The following is a 21,903-nucleotide window of genomic DNA, read 5'->3' on the forward strand; positions in this document are numbered from 1 at the left end:
ATTGATTTAAAAACCCTCCAAACAAATTGAAATCTACAATAAGTTTTACAGGAAGGACGATTTCCCGAATAGGTTGAGAAAGTGGATAAAAACGCCTGATCCAAAATTAAGCATTTGTCTTCCCAAACTCTTTGCAACAAAGTTTATAATTGTCGACATCAATCAGACTAGTTTAAAAGTTAGAAAAGTTTTAATCTAATTTCCTTAAATGAACCGGGACAAAGAGATGGAAATGTGGGGTTGTGGAGGCGTTATTTATCTAATATATAATTTGTAATAATCAAGCATTTGTGAGGCTCTGTTTTAATAGTTTGCAATTAGTATTACATAAATAAAATGATATTAAGTATATGTGCAGTAATTTTAGTATTCATCATCTTTGCAAATAATACAAATAAAGCGCTTTGTTTTCTATTTAACTTCAATTTTCGATGCTAAAAATAGCCATTCTTTCTTGTTCTAGTCTACTTGTAAACAAATTATTCATGAAGGGAATAAGCCATGGTCTTGTGGTAAAATCTTGACCCGGGACTTATTGACTTTTTTGTTTTATCCCCAGAGGCCAAAAGCACCATCCGTTCATATTCATAGGCCCTATATGTGAGTGTGTGCGCGTGCGTGTACGAACCCTTAAGCATAATAACTAAGAATAATAACGTAAGCATATTAACGTAATAAAAATCATCCGAGAAATTTTGTACAAAAAACGTGTGGAACTACGTTAATTCGATCGAGTTTGCGAATCAGCATGATCGAAATTTTAAGTGGGGGGGGGGAGGTTATAGGGGTAAAACACGTGTTCCCCATTTTTGTCCGTCAAAACATAAAACTTTGCAATTCATCTAAAAACCGTGTTGTAGAATTTAAAAAAGCAAATAATTTAGAATATTGAAGCAGTTTTGTGCGCTGGTTACGGAGAAAAAAATCCGTAAATTCGAAATTTCCTTGTTATTTTCATGGATAATGATTTATTGTTGTAGTTTTCTTGTTTAAGGATATATTTTTATCGATATTGGCCAATATTGTTTTTCACATTAAGTTTCAAACATTTACTGAAATCAGTTTCTACCTTTTATATAGTAGCAAACCTTAGAACACGTTAAAGCTAATGTTATTTAAACAGGGAATACATCTGACAAGTTTAACGTAATATTTTAGTGAAAACCAATCAGGTATATGGAAATTCGCTTATCAGCGGTTTTGCAGCAGCGGTGGTATTATTTAGAGTTAAGACCATTGATGTTTTACACATATATTGGTTAATGAAACCTAAGAGTTATTAGTAAGTGTTGCCAGTTTGCAAGTCATACCAATTTAATTTTTTCTAGGCAATTTTTTCCTAGGACGTGCACAATTGTAATTTGGTTGACACGTTATAGTGTGTGGTGGATATTTTTCACATTACTTCAGGCTAGACTTAGGGGTTGTGGCACTATCACTTAGATAAAATCCATTGTTGATTTGGCGGGATTTTAACTCGGGACCTCAGGCACCGAAGTCCCGCACTCCAACCAGACCAGCTCGCCCCCCCTGTTTCTAGGTCATTGGAAAAGCTAAATTGCAATATTTTAGTACAGTAATACTATTCTCCTATAATTCATCATTTGCCCTATTTATTGATTTAACTTTTTTTGGAAGATGACGGAAAATACAGATAATAATACACTCATGCAAATACAAACATATAAAATATAAAAAAATATTCAATAGAAATTTGGGTATAACATAGTAAGTAATTAAGTTAAAAAAGAATAAAATATAAGCTGAAAATGGTTAAAAATGAAGCTTTGCCATTGACTTGAACGGCTTACTCTTTAGCCAGATTATTGTGTGCGGATTAAGCAACAATTTGTAACACTACATCAGTAAGCTATTTATCGTAATAATATCCCATAACAATTGGCTCGTCGTGGTTTTTTGGTTACAAAAATATTTACATAATTTTGAATTTGTAGCAGAACCACTTATATAGTACTAGGTTGCTTAAGGACTCACCCAAATCCGAACGATAAAAGATACAGTAATTCGAATAACATTCAGTTTTTTTTTTTAATGAATGGTAGATGTGTGTGTATTTCATGCAGTAGATTAGACTACTTCCTCATGCGTATTTTTGTTTCAAAGCACAGGTATAGTAACTGGAAATATGTAGGCCTACATTGATGTGAAAAAACAAAGCTGTTTCTCATACAGCGTTAAAATAGGTCAATATATATCTTAAATATCCATAACGAATGAAGAAATCATAAGAATACGTGTCAATAATCATTCGAAAAAATTAGAATCATCCTGTTAAAAGTGAAGGCGCGAAGATGTGATGGTTTTGGATTACTTTTGCCCAGTTAATGGCAGCCCCGCCTCTAAAACTCTGCGTCGTTAAAACTTCGCCCGTTGCCCAAAGTTGTGGATGGAAATGGTTGGTTTATCGCTGGATATTAAATATCAATTTGATCGGACTTGTTGCATTCCTTTCATTCGCTGATTTCATTCTTAACATAAAAGATTAAACCAGAGGATCATAATAATTATTTTAATCCCATTTGCTAATGTTATGAAAATTCAAAAAGTTTTTCAAACATGTTAAAATAAATATATTTGAGTTATTCATTGCGTTTGTTTTCAGGTTCACCTTTTTTGTTATTTTATGCCATTTAAACTCAATATTTAAGGATTTTTAAGTGTTCTGGGGGATTCAGATTGTACAATATTATGTTAGTATTATCCAATATTAATTATATCTGCTTTTGATACCCCTCGTATTGAGGGTTTGTCAGTTTTTAAGTATCTTTTGTGTTTTAAATGAATCAGGCATACATTTGAAATAATGAATGTATACATACCGGTGCTATTTACTTCGTAGATACTGGGTGCGGGCTTGTGGGGTATGATAATAATAATGTTTTCTATTCCATGAATAAAAGTACAAAAACCACTTTTCAACCAGAAAAACTGTGGACTATTTAGGTATTCCGGTATTTAGGTATTGTTATGTAAAACACTACAAGATAATTAGTCCAGGAAAAATAGTATGAGCGAATATTTTTCTCGCTAGAACTTCTAGGACTAATTAATGAGAATAAGCCCACCTTAAATAAATTGTTTTGGTTCATTACCTTCTAATGCAGAGATGTAAATATATATTAATTTTAAAAATGTATTAATAAGTGAAATGCTAATTAGACTTATCATTTGCGTTCTTTTTTGCGAGGGAACATTCAGTGATATTCCTATCTGTGTTTTCATTCTGATATGTAACTCACTAACATTTTTTAGATATTGTAGAGTGATCAATCTCGAAATTTTTTATACGATTGCATAAAATAAAATATAATCTATCTTTTTTACCTTAACATTTTAATAATATACTGAAATTAAAAAGATGTCAAACAAATTACATGTTAATTTTTTTTATATTCGATCGGATTTGTATTTATGTTACGAATATGATATATGTCATGTAAATAAGTAATTTTTATTACTAAAAGTGGCCACATAAAGTCATTATTAAATACCCTAAATATTTTATTAGTGGAATTGATTATTGATTTAATACGAAATTGTCTTACAATACTTCTTAGCTAATCCATAAATCATACGATTGTGTTTACTAAATTTGTTTGATTAAAAACTCAGTTTTCGTAAAATGAACTATTTTGAGAGACAAATAAGTTTAATTAATCAACTTCTAATGCATTCAATATTCAGACGGTTATTGTACTACAGTAGTACGTACAGCCTACTACGTTTTCTAACTTGGTTATAAAAGATAAAGTAGCAGTTTTCAAATTGAAGTATTGCGTGAAAAGTGCTTTTAAGAAGAGCTCCATTTTCTCGTTAAGGAATATTTATAAACTCGGAGAAAACAAATTGGGTTACTTTAAAGCAGCGTAGATAAGGATCTAAATGCAATTTGTTTCTGGTTTGTTCTTAATTTTACTCAGTCCTACATTTCTTATGAGAAAAAATGAGAATTGTTTGTATTAAAAATTGCTGTGGTCATAGAATAATAATTGTAAAATAATATTCAAATTTTACTCTACTTATTAGAGAGGATGTTCAGGCGCTAGACTGATTAGTACATATTTAGTGGGTTTTATGTAGTTTTTTATTTATTTTATATCTTTGTTCGTTATCAAATTTATTTCTCTAGTTGTACAGCATTGTTTAAACAATATAGTTCATAATATATTATGGCAATGAGAATAATACCATGAGCATTTAATTTTATAATAACATAAATAAACAAGTTGTTTGAAGTAGTAATGTGCTATTATCACCAAAAATGAAATTTCAAGTTTATTTTGTAAAATTATTATACTGCAAAAGTAAATTTATAAGGCAATAAATACAGGCCAAAGTTGTATCGAGATCTGGACCATAACACATCCAACCGCGTTTACATATAGATGATACCCGTTAAAATACCTTCAGGAATTGTTTTGGGATTTGTATAAACTCCTACTTTATTACATTTCTACAAAATTTGATGTTTTCGTTGTTGGAATGAATCATATTATCATCATTGGTGAGTTGTATTTACAACAAATATGATACGATATCACTGTTTTGATATTTGCTATATTGAGTAGTGAAAAACCGTAGGCTTCAAAATGTTTTAAATTGTATGAAAAATTAACTTCTGTAGTTCTGAAAAGGTGTAAAATCTTATACGCTTGTATTAATAAAAGGGCTGCATTTTATTTTAAAGTGTACCGAATCAAGCAACGCGCCAAAGAAATTATACGAAATAATATTAATTGTCTAAAGCTTGTTTTATGCTAGTATCGAGCTCTTTACTGTAATTTAAAGGTTGAATATTTATATTCTATCTGGTAAATATAGACTACATTAGATTCAAAAACCTTACTAATGAGTTTTCGGTGGTATGTGTGGCTTGGATTATAGGCTGATAAATTTTTTTTGAAAGTTTTAAAAACATCCTTAGCTTTAGTGTTTTGTATAATACGATTTTCATATAACCTGTCGCTGCGTGCATGGGCTGATGATGTGTAGGAGTTTATTAAATCGTTATTATTATCATCATTGGGTTAAAACACTGTTACCGTACAGTCTATATTTTAAACAGCCTCATTTTCTAATCAATTTACAACAAATTATGGCCATTCACCACAGAAAAATAATTTATAATAATACTTTTCGTGTTATACCATAATATCTTTAGTTGTCCGTGGTCGAAACAAAGACCTGTTTGTCTCGTTGGTGTTAGTTTAAACAATTCTCTCACTACCTACTTTAAACTCCGACGGGAATAAACGCTGAAGGTGCGGCTATTTAACTAAGCTGCAAGTTTTAATAGCTTTTTAATGTGCAAAGAGAGAGTGGTTCGTTTAAAGCTATTCCAGGGCAAAATTTACTTCATCCAAAGTTTTAAATTACTTTTTAGCTTTTTACTTGAGTACTAGTGTCAATTTGGAACCTTAATTTTTTTCATAGCATGAATATATTTGCTCAATAGAAGCATTACATACAGGGTGTTTTTTTTCAAACGCCATCTGAAATTATGAGTATCATAAGTCACTGTTTAGGCCCATCGTAAAAACAAGCTCATATTGTATCCCTGTTTTCATTGCCAGTTCTCCATTTCCAGTCAGCTAATATGCATCGTTGCATAGTTGTACGGTATATAAGTTTTAGTGTTTAAGAGTATGTATTGTATACTAAAAGTAAATAATTGGTTAAGTGCCAAGATAGGCTTAGAATTAAATGTCCTTGTGACATTCCAGTACCTGAGAAATCAACTATTCATTGAATATTAGATCATTTTAGGAAATTTAATCTGTATAAAACAAAAAGAAGTAAACCTACAATACATACGCTGCTTATGCTTGTGAAAACGCCGCGTTGAATCTGATTTACAATAAATTCCCAATAAATCTAAACGTCATAGATATCTATGCAACAATGCATGTCAGCTGATTAACAATGACGTAAATCAGCGTTTAAAACACACATTGTATTTGCCTACTAACTCCTAAGATCACACTTTCCTGAGTGGACGTTTAGCGTTTTCAACAATCAACAGAGAAGGCGATTAAAACATTATTGTTCTCAAGCCTTTTACTCATTTCTTTGCATCAGTTCTCTTAGTATTTATTTCGTATAGTTAATTCTTCAATCATGATAAAGGCTTGAGAATCACCCTTAACATAGTTTGTAGGCTACTATTGTAATTTAATTCATTCAAGCTTCTAGTGATACTCACATACATCTTCAGCTATTGCTAGGTTTTAGTTTGGCCTCCTTACTAACTTAAACTTACTCTTCTAATTTTTATATGTTTAGTCTTGTTTTAATTAAACTTCATCATTTATTTTAGAGTGTCTAGAAGAGTTAAGCGTGTTTTTCAAGGCAGTGGTTTAGATATTGTATAGGTGTAGATATTACATACGATTTATTTTCCCTAATACTTTCTTGGAAAGTATGAAAATATAGACATTATTAAATTTAAAGTTTGAAAAATGTTTTAAATCACATAAATTGTTGGATTTGAATAAACGAAAAAAATTTAACGATTTAAATTTATTTAGAAAGGTTTGGGTTTCGCTAAACTTGTCCACAATAATTGAAAGTGAAATTCACCTGAATCAGTTAATATTATACATGATATTCCCTATAAAGCAACATACACGAGTGTCAGGCGAAGAAATAAGTTTGTACTTTAGAAACTTAGATTGTCTCGGAGAGTCGAAAGTGTTTTAGCCCTGAGGTGCGAAATGCAACTTGACTCCAAACTTAACAGAAACACTTTCCCAGGATATATAAATTGCTGTTGTACTTCTATTCCCAACTTGATTATAAGTTTGTATTATGTTATTGATCGCCTCGCCAAACAGGGTTTCTGCGGCGAAGGTATTTTATTACTGTTTCCACAAATATGTAAAAAAATAAATCTCATATACCTCAGAATAACAGCCGAGGTTGATATGGCAACGGTTATAGAATCTAACTTATTTCATTAATGAATAATTTATTTTATCAATGACTTATGCCATATGATTATTTCAATATTCACACACTGTTTCTTCAAGTCAACTGTGTGGAATTGTGAAATCAAGTGGAATTTGGCAGTTCTGCTTGTTTACCCTTAAACATTAAGTTTGCTCTTTGTTTCCATGGATACTAATCAATATTTACATTCATATTAACTCACCTCAGAACTTTAAAGGGACAGAATCATAGGTCAATATCAAAGCAGGAATATTTCTATCTGTATCCTCGGAGTTGTAGCATTATTTTTGTCAAATTTGAGCCCAGACCATTCAGTAGTTATTGAGTTTAAATTATACAAACACACTCACACAGACAGACAGACAGACACCACCTCTTCCTTAATAGTATAAGTAGATAGATTTTACAACTAAGTTGATGATTTTAAACAATTAATTGAACATTTAACAGTTAATTTTACGAGTTGAATGTTGTCCTGGTACTTTATGAATTGCTGCATATTTGTCTCCTTCTTTAGGCTAGTCTATTAACTGAGTAATGAAATTAACACGTTATGAAGTTAATAGTTAATGTATCGTACTTTGGTGTATGTTACATCTAACTATAAAAAAACTAAAAACAACCTATGCTGCCCCATAGTACACTGCTCCATTATAATTTGTTCTAGACATAAAAAATACAATCTAAATTTGTCACCATGGGTAAGTTTAGGCTATATATGAAATTCTATTAACTGAAATTCTTATAACATTTTGAGTAACTTTCAAAACAGCCATTGCGTGCTCAAAACGGGTTATCTCATGTTTTGGACAAAGAAAGAAATTGAATTTGTTGTTATTTATAATTTGGTTAAAAGAACCATTCATTACATCATGCACTTAAATGAAAAAAAAGAAAAAAAATAGTTCAAAGGATATCACGACCCACACAATAACTTTACAACCATAAATGTAAATTAAGATTAACACTGTGAAACATGTATGTCAACCTCTCGGCAAAACGTCATTAGTAACATCTGGGGTCGTGATTACGAAGAAACATGGCTCATCAATAATATCTTACTCTGGAAAATGAAATAACCCTCTGATTCGTATAAAATAACGATTAAACTAATAATTTACGGTTGCGAAATTAATTGATTTAGCTTACCGATGATAGGAATAACAAGATACAACAGAAATATAGGACATTCAATATGCGTAATGCAACAATGTTAACAATAGCAATCAACAATAATTAGAACAAAACATTCATACTTGTGATTTGTTAATTTTAAATAATTTAAATAGTATGCATGGTTTTTCTTTTATTGTTCATCTAACAATTTTGTTATGAGTTTTCAATTTTATGACAACGCTAGAAGTTTAGTAAAATTATTTTAGGACTGGATCATAGCCTAGCATTTAATCAATTTCCAATTTAAAACCAAAATAAATCATTTTCTTTTTCCAATTACCTTGTGAATATCCTGGTAAAGTCAACGTAAATCTAACATAGTTATACTCCTATAACAGTACTTAATATTTCACATCAAAATAACTTCATGTTCTTTTGGCTTTCAGGTAAGTGAACATCAGCAGGAAGCAGCTATTGTAAGTTAAGCATGTTCATATCGGTGGTTTTGGAACCATTCCTCTGATAGACTTTTGGTCGGGCTATAGTTTAAGTGAAATAATTGGTTGGAGGGTAAAAGGTTACTGACAAGATTAAAAAAAATAAGGTTAGGCCAACCTAATATCACTACCTGGTACTAGGACGAATATCAACCAACTATATCAAACTATTCTATATGAGTGGAAAATATTAGGTTGGTTATGTTAGATTAGTTAGGTAAATGTAGATTCTTAGGTAACTTGAAAACGGGAGGAGTTCCGTTCCGAAACGTGGTGAAAATAATTACCTTTGGAAAAAGCAAAATTAACTTGAAATCAAAATAGGTAACCTTTACAACTATAAAATAAAAAAAAAAACATAGTAGCCAAATATGTAAGATATAGTGATAGTTATAGATTCCCGTCTTGTATTGTAATAGTGATACATCTCTGGCCATGCTTAACTAATGACATGATGTTGGCTATGGATAAAGTGTCCAGGTGTAACTAAACTGGATGTACGGGAGTAATATTGAAGTTCAACATTGATTTGAGAAAGGAGGATCATTATCAAAATCCTAATGATCAAGGAAATCTGGATCCTTGGTTCGTTACCTAAACATAATTTGGTAATGGCCAATCTATTAAAGAAAGTATTAAAGAAAACTATCTTAAGACATGAGTAAAATATATGACTCTCTTCGACATTTCAGACTCTATTAAATCCTTATTTTCTATACATGTTACTTTGCAAAGTACAATAATCAAGAAATATACATGAAATAATTGCAATAAAAAAAACAAAGGAGACAATTCTATACTGCAGCTCTCCCTTTACTTAGAATCAACCATCTTTAAACAGTAACTGCTGCATATATGAGTTTGAAAATGCTATTAGAATTATTATTGTGAAAAGATAACAGTCGAGGCTAATTGCCGCTACTCAGACAACACTGCTAGAACATACTATTCTGTGCTATACCCTACTTTTCTATGGGGAGCGAGCTGGCCTAGTGGTAAAGCGTGGGACTTCGGTCCCTGAGGTCCCAGATTCATTGTGCCAAATCACCAATGGATTTGATTTTATCTAAGTCATAATGCCGCAACCCCTAGATCTTGCCTCAAGTAATGAGAAAAAAACAATCCCGGGCTCTAGCTTAAAGGAAAAAACATATTGATCTATAAATGCATAAGGTGGTGAAATAAACAATATTGTGTTTAATTTGGGAGTCGATCAGTTAAGTGATAATCAGAGCACAATTGCAACCACAGACTGACAAATCAGGGTAGATATTAATCCGGCAATAATAATGTGCTTATACCAATGTAACCAACTACACACTGCAGTACTACCAACTGTTTTATGTATTTAACTGTTTACTGGTCATTTCAGCTGTACCTTGCAAATTTCTTCCGTTTGAAGAACTTTTATTTTGGTTGAATTTAATAATTTTAATCTTAATCTTAGTTAACCTGGGTTAGTGATATAAGTTTATTTATTAGGTAGGCCTGTTATGTTGGCTAGGAATATACAAAAGGTACGTTGTGCATAAAAAAAATCATAAAATATGTTTAAACAATACATTAAGGAGATTTTAGTTTGGTGCAAAAGAGTGTTTAATGAATATAAATTAAATCATAATGTTGATTGTTGAACAGGAAAAATATAAAAACTAATTGAACACCGAAAAGGACAAGAGTTTTTGTCAGATGTTATTAACACCTCTGAATTATCTTACCTTTCTACGGTATTTGAAATTTTTTTGAAGCTACGACACAGTCTTACCGTTATTGATTATTTACCAACACTGCTTTCGCCTCCTAGAAGTACCTCATTAAATCAGTTCCCATTTTCATTTAGTACAGGCTTAAATTTGTTTGGAAGTAAGGTGTGAAGACTTCTCACTTAAAAAATCTCCATTATTTTTTACAAAATATGTAAGTAAAACAGTTAAAATTCTTGTATCCTTTTATTTTATTCGGAATTCCATATTAGTAATAAGATTTTATTTGTAAACCAATTTTTAAATTACAGATATAATTTCTGTGTACATTGCTATGCACACAGAAATTATATACATTTTCCTTTACCATGCATTGCTTTAGGCAATGTGCTACACAGTTAACTGAAAAATATATACATTGATAGCATAACCAAAGCCACACTAAAAAATATCCTAGTACCTTATTAGGCCTCCTTAATACATAATAATTGGTCTTATACACAAGTTATATTCTTTGGCTTATATATTCTTATACTACTTAAAATACAGTATTAGTCTATATTCTCAACAATTTCCTTATTCTAAAACGTAAACTGGTCTTCCTACTTCGCAGGAATTATTACTGCTATCCCAAGTTTAATTATTATCCATTTGATATTTAGTACTTGCCCTTAAAATTATTCAATTTATTACCATCTATACATGGAGTTTGACCACCGCAGTCCACTAACCTACTGTGGACTGTAATAACGGATGTGCAACAAATGTAGCGTGAGAGATTCAGAACTTCCTCTGACCTCATCCCATACATTAAGACATCACTTGTTTTAAAATTCTGTATTTTAAAGAAGTAAAAGAAAATACAGTAAAAAAGCCTTGAAAATCAAAGGCGATGAAAAAAAATTAATTTGGTTTGTGTGGTTCATTTTGTTAGTCTGGTTAACTTTACATATCGAGAAAAATCTGAACTGAAATCTGAACATCTTGCCGTTGTGTTCTGATCATGTTTGGCATTGCAAGGACTTAGGTCCAGAATTTTAAAACCACTAATGTAAAGAATAAATTTAAAAAAAGTAGTTAACGTTTATGGTACTTTACTTACAAACCCTAGATATGTGACAGGTGTCATATTTGCGTATATGAAATTGAACAATTGAAATTACCACCAGTTAACGTTAATTTAATGTATTTTTTAAGTTTAACTGATGTCACAGTTCACGAAAAGTCATTAATCTCTGGTGTAACACATGTAACATCTTCCTGACAACTTATTGCGGTGGTATTTCTAATTAGTGAACATTAATGATGATGATCTTTCACTGAAATTTTGTAAAATTCCGAGATGAGAATTAATGTAACTGTCATAATAACTCGTAGTCTGTGTTAGGCTACTAGCTTTTTGGTCTGCTCTTCATTCGGGAAAGATGTTTCAAACAATTTCATCAGAATAATTAACTTTTAAGTTAATTAAATATGGTTATGAACAATATGTCACAATGTCTTTTGGTAAATTAGTCCTACAATCGCGTTATTCAAGGTTGTGGTCGGTATAATGCAGCATTTTGGGCAAATAGAGTAGTAGTCAACTCAGGGGTTATCTGCTGAAATATTGCAGTCAATATGCATACCTTGTATATCTCAAGCTTTATACGACAGTTTATCAACTGTTTTAGCCCATTAAGTCCGTCTACTTATTGGTGTGGCCTTGATAAAATGTTTGGGAGTAAATTATTTTATTTAAAACTCCTATGATAAATAATTATTTGACTCCTCATTTCTGTAGCGTGAAAACATGGGGTTGTTGAATTCCGAAATTAGCAAACACGTTTGGATCAGTTTACGTGATGTTATACTTATACACCATAAACTTTTGTTTTATAAACAAAATGAATTATCTGTTTACTATCGATAATAATTTTCTTACGTATGCCAGTAGGTGTCAATTGTTGTTGATATTATTCATGATGTACAATGACATGTTTCAAGCCTAACACGGCTCGTCTTTAGCAGCATTCTTGGATGTAAAATTTTTAACATCGAGAGATGATTGTCGACTATTTACAGGAACCACACAAACACACACATAGAAATGAACATAGATAGAACGTTTTAGCATGCTATTTACACGTGTTTGCGTAGCGTACGCCTGAATAGAATTATCTTAAATAGAATTAATTCTTAAACACGATTTATAAGCTTATGAGCATGAACCACACCATGTAATAGATGATTTAATATCTGCTACAGTCCTTCAAGCACATCAATACAGTCCTTTTTATATCCTGTAAATCATATCATACGCCTTGTAGACAAGAAAAGACTAGGTTAGTAAGTGGGTTTAATAAAGTCTTAAGTGCTACCAAGGCACACTTGGGAAAATAGTTTTTTAGCTGTCATTGAAAATAGCTACGGTGTGATGACTAAAATAGTGGTACGGTGTGATAAAATACCCTTACAAACTGATAGTCCAATCGACTATACACAATGTGTGGTTTTCAAAATTTAACACGATGTGGTTGAATCGTCACTAAATCCACTGATGCGTCAGTTATTGCACCTGTGGGACAAAACGACTTTTATTGATGAGTGGTTGGTATCACTGTGGCGTCATTTATCAGCTGATTACAATCTCTGACAGGGTTACCAACCGCAATGCATTCATTGCTGTCATTTGACACGGAAACAGAGATATAGGTTTTTCTCTGACGAGTACACTCGTGAAATTAACAATATTGCAAATACAAAATTTTCCCTGGGAATTTTAATTACTATTCTAGGTAAAGGTACATTTTGTCACGTTATCTTAAAATATATACATTTTAGTCCACGAAACATTCTGCATCATGAAAAAGGACAGGTTCAATAGTTGCACAGTATAGTCAGTTTCTCTCATACCTTCGTCAAACCAAATACCTATGGAAGATAATCCAACGCTTAGGTATTTTTAGTAATTTTGTTTTTATGTCCCATTTAAACTTGTGTGGTATTGCTTTAGCTGTAAACTTCAAAATTTTTTCATCATCAGATACAAGTACGTAGCCCAGTTAACAGAAGACTGAGTTAAATTCTCTACACATGAATTATAAGACACTATTCCGAGAGAGTTGGGAAACGTCAAGAAATGTGAAGACATACTCTGAACGTTGTGTTATGAACCCACTAGCTTGTCTCTTGTCACATGTATCTACATAACTGAATAACACATCAAGGCTTGGTGTTGTTGGCGAAAAAAACATTTCTCTCCGTTGTAATTGTCCGGGCATTGTCATGAACATCACGTGAAAATTTATCAATACATAATGAATCAGTGTTGAACCATTCGTTGCCTTAGCAACCCATTTTTAATTAGCTTTATTTTCGATTACTAGAAATGTATCAGTACCAAAGCTTAAACCAGATTAAGAATTGGTAAATCTAATGTAAATTGATGGATATATTTTTGAGCCATGTGTAGTCTTGATTTTTTTATATAAATTTTTTAGAAAGACCTGATGTTAAAAACTAAAGGTAACACTACATAAATGTTTTGAAAGGGTGTAATAAAGTATAATAAATCTGATAGTTGTTTGTAAGGTAATGAGGAATACTATATACGTGTAAATCGCTTCAGTTGAAATCTTAAATATTTTTTAATTTTTTTAGCTAGATTAATTTAACTTGATTATGTTTGCCAAACACAACTGTTAAAATTACTAGCTTGATGTTGAAACCCAAATTTAAGATATGACATAGATTTTTATAGTTGCTTAACTATTTACACAAATGAATTTCTATTCCGTAGCGGATTCACTAAAAACTAGCAAAGAATGTACACGACTGTTGGTAGAACTGCGGTTTAATACAACAGCTGATTGTGTGTGGTTTGTAGCAGCGACTGAACACCTGATTGCACCAGGAGTTATGTCGTGCAATATGGGTTGTAATTTATTGGAAAGAAAAATATAGAACAATATAAAAGTTAGACAGTTTTAGGCTGTGTGATTTGAGCATTACAAGTAATTATTGCAAAATTAATTTAATTAATTAATGGTTTTAAAAGAGCAGATATAATAAAATACAAACGAAGTATACAATTACATCATTAAAATTGATTATGATTGGGATATTGATATTAATTGAATGAAGGTCTAATAATGGCCATGATTGGAAACATAATAAACCACACTGTTCTTTCTTTACTGCATACATTTTTGACTCTTTATTAACAAACACAGGTTTCTCAATTGGAATTGTTCATTCCACATTTTTTCTTGTTGCGTGATTTAAAAAAAAACAGGGTATTTTTTTGGCATAAATTATTTGTACAGTATGTTATTGCAATTAATTACTTTTTCTACTAGACATTCATGGATATTTTCTTTCGTTTTCAACTCAATAATAAATCAATTGAGTTTAATTTTAGTTTTAATTTATCGTGGCTTATGTAAAAACTGTAGTAGTTTAACAGATTTTTGTCCCTAATGAAAAAAAGAAAAAAAACTGTGAGCCATGACTACCTGTTATACTTTAAAGATTAGTGGACTGTATAATAAAGGTTGAGTAGATCAAAACAAGATAAGTACGTCTATACTACCTGTTATTATAAAATAACAATACTTAGCAAATTATGCATGGCAAAATTTTATATAGCATTCACGATTGATAGGTTGACATTTTTTTTTTATAAATAGCTCCTTAAGTATAGAACTTTTTGTCCTAAGACGCTAGGCACGAGCCTGGGATTGTTTTTCACATTACTTCTCCGAGACCTAGGGGTTGCAGCATTATCACTTGGATAAAATCCATTGGTTATTGGTGAGTGGTGGGATTTGAACCCAGGACCTCAAGGACCGAAGTCCCGCGCTCTAACCACTAGACCAGCTCACCCCCAAACACCCTTAGTATAGAACAAAACAATTACCAAAAGACCATATATAGCCAAAATGATTGTGACGTCATCAACAATACATATATCCTAGATAGCCGTGACTGGACAGCTGATTCATTAGTACTGTGTATTCCAACAGCTGATAGGCCTACACGCCTGTGGCGACATGCTCCTACATCTGGTGTGCCTTGTTCAGTTGGTAGTGTGCATCCTAATGGATACAACCACTGTAGAGTTGCTTGTTACCTATTTTAATTAGTTAATTAATTAACAGACATGTGGCAAGAATATACTCTTAGTAATTAGTTTAATTTTAGCCCAAAGCTATATTATTGAGCATAGATGCCAAGCGAAAAATTCCGAAAGCAATTAATATTTTCAAAGTATTTTTTCTACCTCATAATTAGATAGATAAAAGATCTAATGTGGGTTTGAATCAATATAATTGTTTCGTTGATTTAAAATGAATACTTTAACAATGTTTACGATTTTATTAGATTGAGTATACGTAAATCTATACGCCATTTTATAGGATAGATTACTCAAGAAGTGTTTTCTAACTATTTTTTATGTAAAACTATAACGAAATTCATGCAAATAGTTTTTACAAATCACTATCGATTATTAACGAATACTATTATCTTAATCTTAAAACGTTAGTCTCGAATATGAAATTCTTTTATTTAATTTTTTGAAAAAAATTAACATGCATTTGAGAGTTTTCCCAACTCAAGGGACAAATTTATCCACAATCCTGGTCACGTAGATTGAAGTTTATTCCTTGTTGATATGCAAATGTTTCCAATCCAGCAACGTTTTATTTGCCGCAAACTTGTAATGTGCAAAGTTGAGGAGCCCGACGTGTTAAATGACTCTCACTGCTACTGTAGGGATACATTTAGTTGGCACTTCGCTGCTACTTTAGGGATACGTTTAGTTGGCACTAGTAGGGACACATTTAGTTGGCACTTCACAGCTACTAAAGGGGCTCGTTCAGTTGGTTCTTGTCTTAAATAGAGTCATCATAGCTTAGTGATGAAGCACTCTTGCAACTACACTTCAACTGTAAGGCCTCGTTCAGTTAGAATTAGTCTATTCATCGTAGCTTATAAATAATCGGCGTACATTGTAAATGAAAATAATTAGGCCTAAATGTTAAGTGTCATCATGGAGTAAATTAACTGTTGTTATTTCGTATTTTATACCTTGACAAATGGTGACCAATTTTGTATAAGTTATTTTTTTCAAGAGAAAATCACCTTTTGGGTTACTGGGTTAATCTCTTGCTAAAATAGCCGTTATTTAATGTTGTAACCTTTCTTAATTGTTATTGCTAAGCATTTGTTCATGGCATTTAATTTAAACATGCTGCTGTTAATTACTATTACTATTAGTTTGAAACTAATACCTAATACCTAATAAATAAATAAATTAAGTATTACACTAATTTAAAAACATAGCTTATGTTCAGAAAATTGTGTGCAATCACTAGAAGTAAATTAACACTTAAATTAACTTGAAATTAATTAATTAGGTTTATATTTAGTCGAAATAAGTCAATGTCGCTCAAGTAGTAATAAAGCACTAATTTTCAGATCGATTTTTAATACTTACTAGTATTTACGACTTAATGAGTTGATAAAAAACCTAATACATTAATACGGTTCAACTCAACAACTTTATCCCTAAGTTGGAACAGCTAAAATGAAAATTGCTACATACAACCTGCGACTGTACCCAAGAGTTCCTAACATGTTTTGAAAGCTTTAAATAGCATTATTGTAAATATTAGAATTAGTTATTGTATTATAGTATAGTCGTTTTGTACTGACCTGGCTAATGCAAACTATTATTGTTACTTTGGCAAAAAATGTTTTGATTTGAGTTCGTTTCCAGATACCATTTTCATTGGGGTGTGAATTAATCAAAAGGTAGATGCCAGTTGGTTACAAGACCAGAGTTTGGACCGTTCCCTTTCAAGACGTAAACACTTTGTAACTAGCGTAGAAATCACACTAGATAACTGTGTTAACAGGTCATTAGTTAGCTATCTAACGTTATTTGAAATAAGAGTTTATCTCTAATATATAAAATTCTCGTGTCACAGTGTTTGTCTGCAAACTCCTCCGGAACGACTTCACCGATCGTTTTGAAATTTGGTGTGTAAATTCTGTAGGTATGCGAATAGGACGTAAACTATTTCCCGTTTCGAAATTCTTAAAAGGGCTCCGCCCCAGTGGCTCTGGAGTTTCCCATGTTAACCTTATGAGAAATGGAATTAATGAATCTTAACAGCTGTTTCAATTAAACAAGTTGGTTCTGTTCTATGATGTTCAATAGCATTAAAGTTACAAGGATTACCAACAGGGTGCAGCACTATTATTTCTTTTACTAATTTGCAACCAAAAGGTGAGTGAGCGTAGCGAACAAACTTCAACCCTGAGGCGAGTTAGCGTAGTGAACGAGCTAACCTGAAGGCAAGTGAGCGTAGCGAACGAGCTAACCTGAAGGCAAGTGAGCGCAGCGAACGAGCTCCAACCTAAAGGTGAGTGAGCGTAGCGAACGAGCTCCAACCCAAAGGTGAGTGAGCGTAGCGAACGAACTTCAACCAGGACGTGATTGAGCGATGCGAACATCTAACCTGAAGGCAAGTGAGCGCAGCAAACGAGCTCCAACCAAAAGGCGAGTGAGCGTAGCGAACGAGCTCCAACCCAAAGGTGAGTGAGCGTAGCGAACGAACTTCAACCAGGACGTGATTGAGCGATGCGAACGAGATCGTCTTTAAAATTAAACGTAACGGTACTTACTTTATTTAATTATAAATAGTCAAAGGCAAGACAACGTCTGCCGGGTTTTCCATCGGTCGAAACCTATAACTTAGGCGATACGAAGTTCGCCGGGTCAGCTAGTTATTTTATAAAATCACCAATCGAGTATTAATGGAAGAGAAGTGTATGCTGTGGTTTCATTGAATCAATTACTTAAATATTGTTTGACCCGCTGTTGCCCGAGTTGACAGATTCTACTACACATCATGGTCGTTAACGCGAGAACATGGAAAAAAGCTTTCAATGTAAACCCAATGATATTAAATTACAAGACAGTTTCTGTCATTTACTGATTAAAATACACCTTATAATGAAGTAAGATGTTGTTTCTATAACATGAATTAATGCCAAAGTGGGTCTTCAGATTGGGCTAGGTTAGTTTATATCTTTTCCCACACGTTTTTTATTTACTGAGCAGAAATTATCACAACTCAAAAATCACCTATACTCAACTGTGGATTTTCACAGTTTAAATAGGGGCTGCCCTCTTCGGAAAAAAGAACCTTCCACTAAAATAATCTTATTCCGGTTTAGCACGAGAAGACAAATGTAGAGAGATAAAAGGAGAAATATAGCAATGTCTTGAGAGGAGAACACGAGTGGAATATGAAGACAACCTCGTGCTCCTCATGTGAATGTGATCGTTATAAATGCACAAGGATTAGAATTAAGATATGCAAAACACGATGTCTGAATAACATAACATTTCCTTGTGTGATTTATCACTTTTACTGAGACATTTGGCTTTTGTTGCAATACATTTTACTTTGCACATTTTACTTTTACATTTTGCAATAGTACTTTTCTATGTGAATATCACTGTATTCGTGTCGATATTTATATTGTTATGTAATTAATATTGTAGATTATTCCAATGGGAGTCTTACTATTATTTAAAATTTTATATCTTAGTATTAATCACACAATAGTATAAATAATTGAAAAGTATTCATTTTATTTTGCTCAAAATAAGAAATATGAGAAACATATTTTTAATTAAGGATCTGGCGTTACGAGTATTTTATTGATCCGTCATAAGTGTGTCAAACATGGCTGCTTCTTTTACTTTCGACGCACCGTTATGTCCAATAGAAAATCATTTGAAAATAATCTATTTTAAGAATCAAAATATTATTTGATCTATAGTCAATTTAATTAGTGATTTAATTATTTGGAGTATGTATATATATATATGGACGTTTTTTCTTTTACTACTTGTACTTGACCCCAATCTTGTATGTGTAAAGCTTAGTCTTATATATGTCAAATAAAAATGCAAAAGAAAAAATAGATTAAGTGTTAAACATGCATAACCAGAATGCCTGGTCATGTAGCAATGCTTCACCATGATATGGCATCCCCACACCACAGCTATACAACAAGACTGGGCCAGGGTTGGCAAAATAAGGACAGAAATCCACCCTTAATCATATAACTCACCCCTCCTCTCTCAATCTCTCTCTCTCTCTCTCCCCCTCTCTCTCTCTCTCTCTCTCTCTCTCCCCCTCTCTCTCTCTCTCTCTCTCTCCTCCCCCATTGGTGGGTCGTACTGTTGTAATTGGACTTGTATTTACAACAAGCTCAGTTTGTGTTGTGGTATGTAAATTTTACCACCATGGTAAAACGATGCATTCAGTGACTTTTTATCATAGAATCAATATTTTTTTATAAGTTTTTGTAAACTTCAAATTTTATTTTAAGGTTATAACAGTTTAATAAATCTACTGTCCATCAGCAATAACATTTCTTACAGTTTTAGATTGTCTACATTGTAATGCGTAGGTTCAATGTGTATGCGGACGCTCCCAATGAGGGTACATACGATACGCCCCCATGCATGACATTTGTGTAAAAACACATAATTTATATATATACAATTATTTCTCAAAAAGACTATATTTATCAATGTGTGATTCAAATCATATGTTTTGTTTGTTTTATACATATTTAAAAACAAACTTATAATCATTACAGTCCACTGCTACCTTCAATAAACATGTACTAATCATTTTCTATCTTTTATTTTACAATCCAAATCAATTAGAATCGTTTATTTCAGAAACAGCATAACCAAAATTTTTTTCGAATTTGACTTTTTAGTATATTCATCATCTACAAGTTGAAATACATCGTTTGGTGCAGAAACATCACAATGTTGGAAAAATGTTGGTTATTCTGTTTCTGAAATAAACGAATTTCACTTTACATTTTGTTGAAGCAGCATGCTGAATCTGATCTTAAAAAAATACCGGTAAGACAAGAAAATACATCTAGGAATTTTCATTTAAATACTGGCTATAAAATGAAAGGTTTGATTCTACTATTTTGATTCCAGTTGATTTGTTGGATGTATCATCTTCTCCCAGCCCCAGTACAGGTTGTGGTAGTTTATCTTGACGTTTTTCACCAGCCAGAGTCCTCCAAAACTGGCGCATTTCCTGAACTTCTGGCAGACGACGCACCAGATATCCTCTAACTGCGGCTTGTATCACAACAGCTGCCTGCTCTCTCGTCCACACCCAAGACTGAGGCATGGCTGGTCTGGGGTTTTCCTCAAGATGTTTCTGAACAAAAGGAATGTCAAATATAGAAACATAAGAGCCTTGTCGCTCTGGATGGAGAGGGTTACAGTTCCACAGAAGTTCAGCCAAGTAGTCGAGACCGTTGAAGTGAGACTTTTGTATCTTCAACACATCATGTTCCTTTGCTGCAAAAAGCATTTTCTCCAGACAGGGAAGGAGCACTGGGAACACTTCTTTATCCATATAATCCACTGGATTGCCCTCTTCTTTTTCACAGATTTCTTTATCATTCAGTTCTTGTTCTGTAGTTTTGGCATCGCTGATGAAAAAGCTCCCTTGTATTTCTTGAAGATCATTTTCACTAGATTCTGATATTTTCATGTCAGTCGGTTCCAGTGAATCCTCAGTAGAAATACTGTCGGAGGGCGAGGATTGGTGGAATCTGTTTACCATTGGTTTATAACTTACCATGCCAGGAATTTGATCTATAATTTTGTTACCGTATCCATTGTTATCAGCTCTGTTAGCGAATTTGTTTTGTTGGACCATACGACTTATCTCATCTGGTGATAGTGAAACTATTGAAGGCTTCTCTGTAGGTATGTCATCCCAATTATTTTCATATAAAGACTTTTTAAACAGATCATCACACTGTGTATCAGAGTTTTTGTCAAACTCTTCAATTGAATACATGTTTAAAAAAGTGATGGGTTATACAGAAACAAAATAAAAGGAAAAAAATGTTTAGTACATAGGTAGCAGTGGACTGTAATGATTATAAGTTTGTTTTTAAATATGTATAAAACAAACAAAACATATGATTTAAATCACACATTGATAAATATAGTCTTTTTGAGAAATAATTATATATATATATATATAAATTATGTGTTTTTACACAACGTTTAACAAAAAAATGTTAGTTTAACATGTTTGTAAATTTGTATTCACATATTGTTTGAACGTTACCTTGTTTTTACTTATGAGTAATAGTTATTTCTTGTTGTTACTTGAACGGTGTACAGCCCCATAAAACATTGATACACAAATACAATTTTCACTTTTTACGTTAAACTAATAAACCGTTTTCCATAAAACGCCATTTACTTGCTTAGGAAATTAAAAATATAGAAAGTCTGATTAATTATGGGTCAATTCGAAACGATATTGTGTCCCGCATATAAGGTAATAATATTAATTACCAACTAGTTACTTTACGTTTTATGTATGAAATATGTCTCATTTTAAGGTCATTTCATTACTACCAACGTAATTTAAGATTCAGCAATTTGTGTTCGTTTTACATTTTTCACCCAATAATTGCTCACATTGAATGGCACAGCAAACAAATCCAGCTGTTTAATATGTAACAAAAACAACCACAGCGACAGCTATTGGAAG

At 32.2% G+C, this 21,903-nt stretch overlaps 2 protein-coding genes across 2 annotated transcripts in view; one reads left to right on the forward strand and one right to left on the reverse strand.

Annotated features, from left to right (window-relative positions):
• LOC128999577 (voltage-dependent calcium channel gamma-4 subunit-like) overlaps positions 1–21,903 on the forward strand; it is a 132,493-nt gene that overhangs the window by 55,026 nt on the left and 55,564 nt on the right. The gene's annotated exons all lie outside the window — the stretch shown is intronic.
• LOC129001824 (IQ domain-containing protein K-like) lies at positions 20,211–20,899 on the reverse strand. Its single transcript, XM_054429268.1, has one exon. The coding sequence runs from the start codon at positions 20,881–20,883 to the stop codon at positions 20,251–20,253; it is 633 nt and encodes a 210-aa protein (XP_054285243.1). The 5' UTR covers positions 20,884–20,899; the 3' UTR covers positions 20,211–20,250.

This window comes from Macrosteles quadrilineatus, unplaced genomic scaffold (genome assembly GCF_028750875.1).
Source record: "Macrosteles quadrilineatus isolate MER2022 unplaced genomic scaffold, UCM_ALF_1.0 Scaffold_8__2_contigs__length_117827958, whole genome shotgun sequence".
NCBI classification, from domain to species: Eukaryota; Metazoa; Arthropoda; class Insecta; order Hemiptera; family Cicadellidae; genus Macrosteles; species Macrosteles quadrilineatus.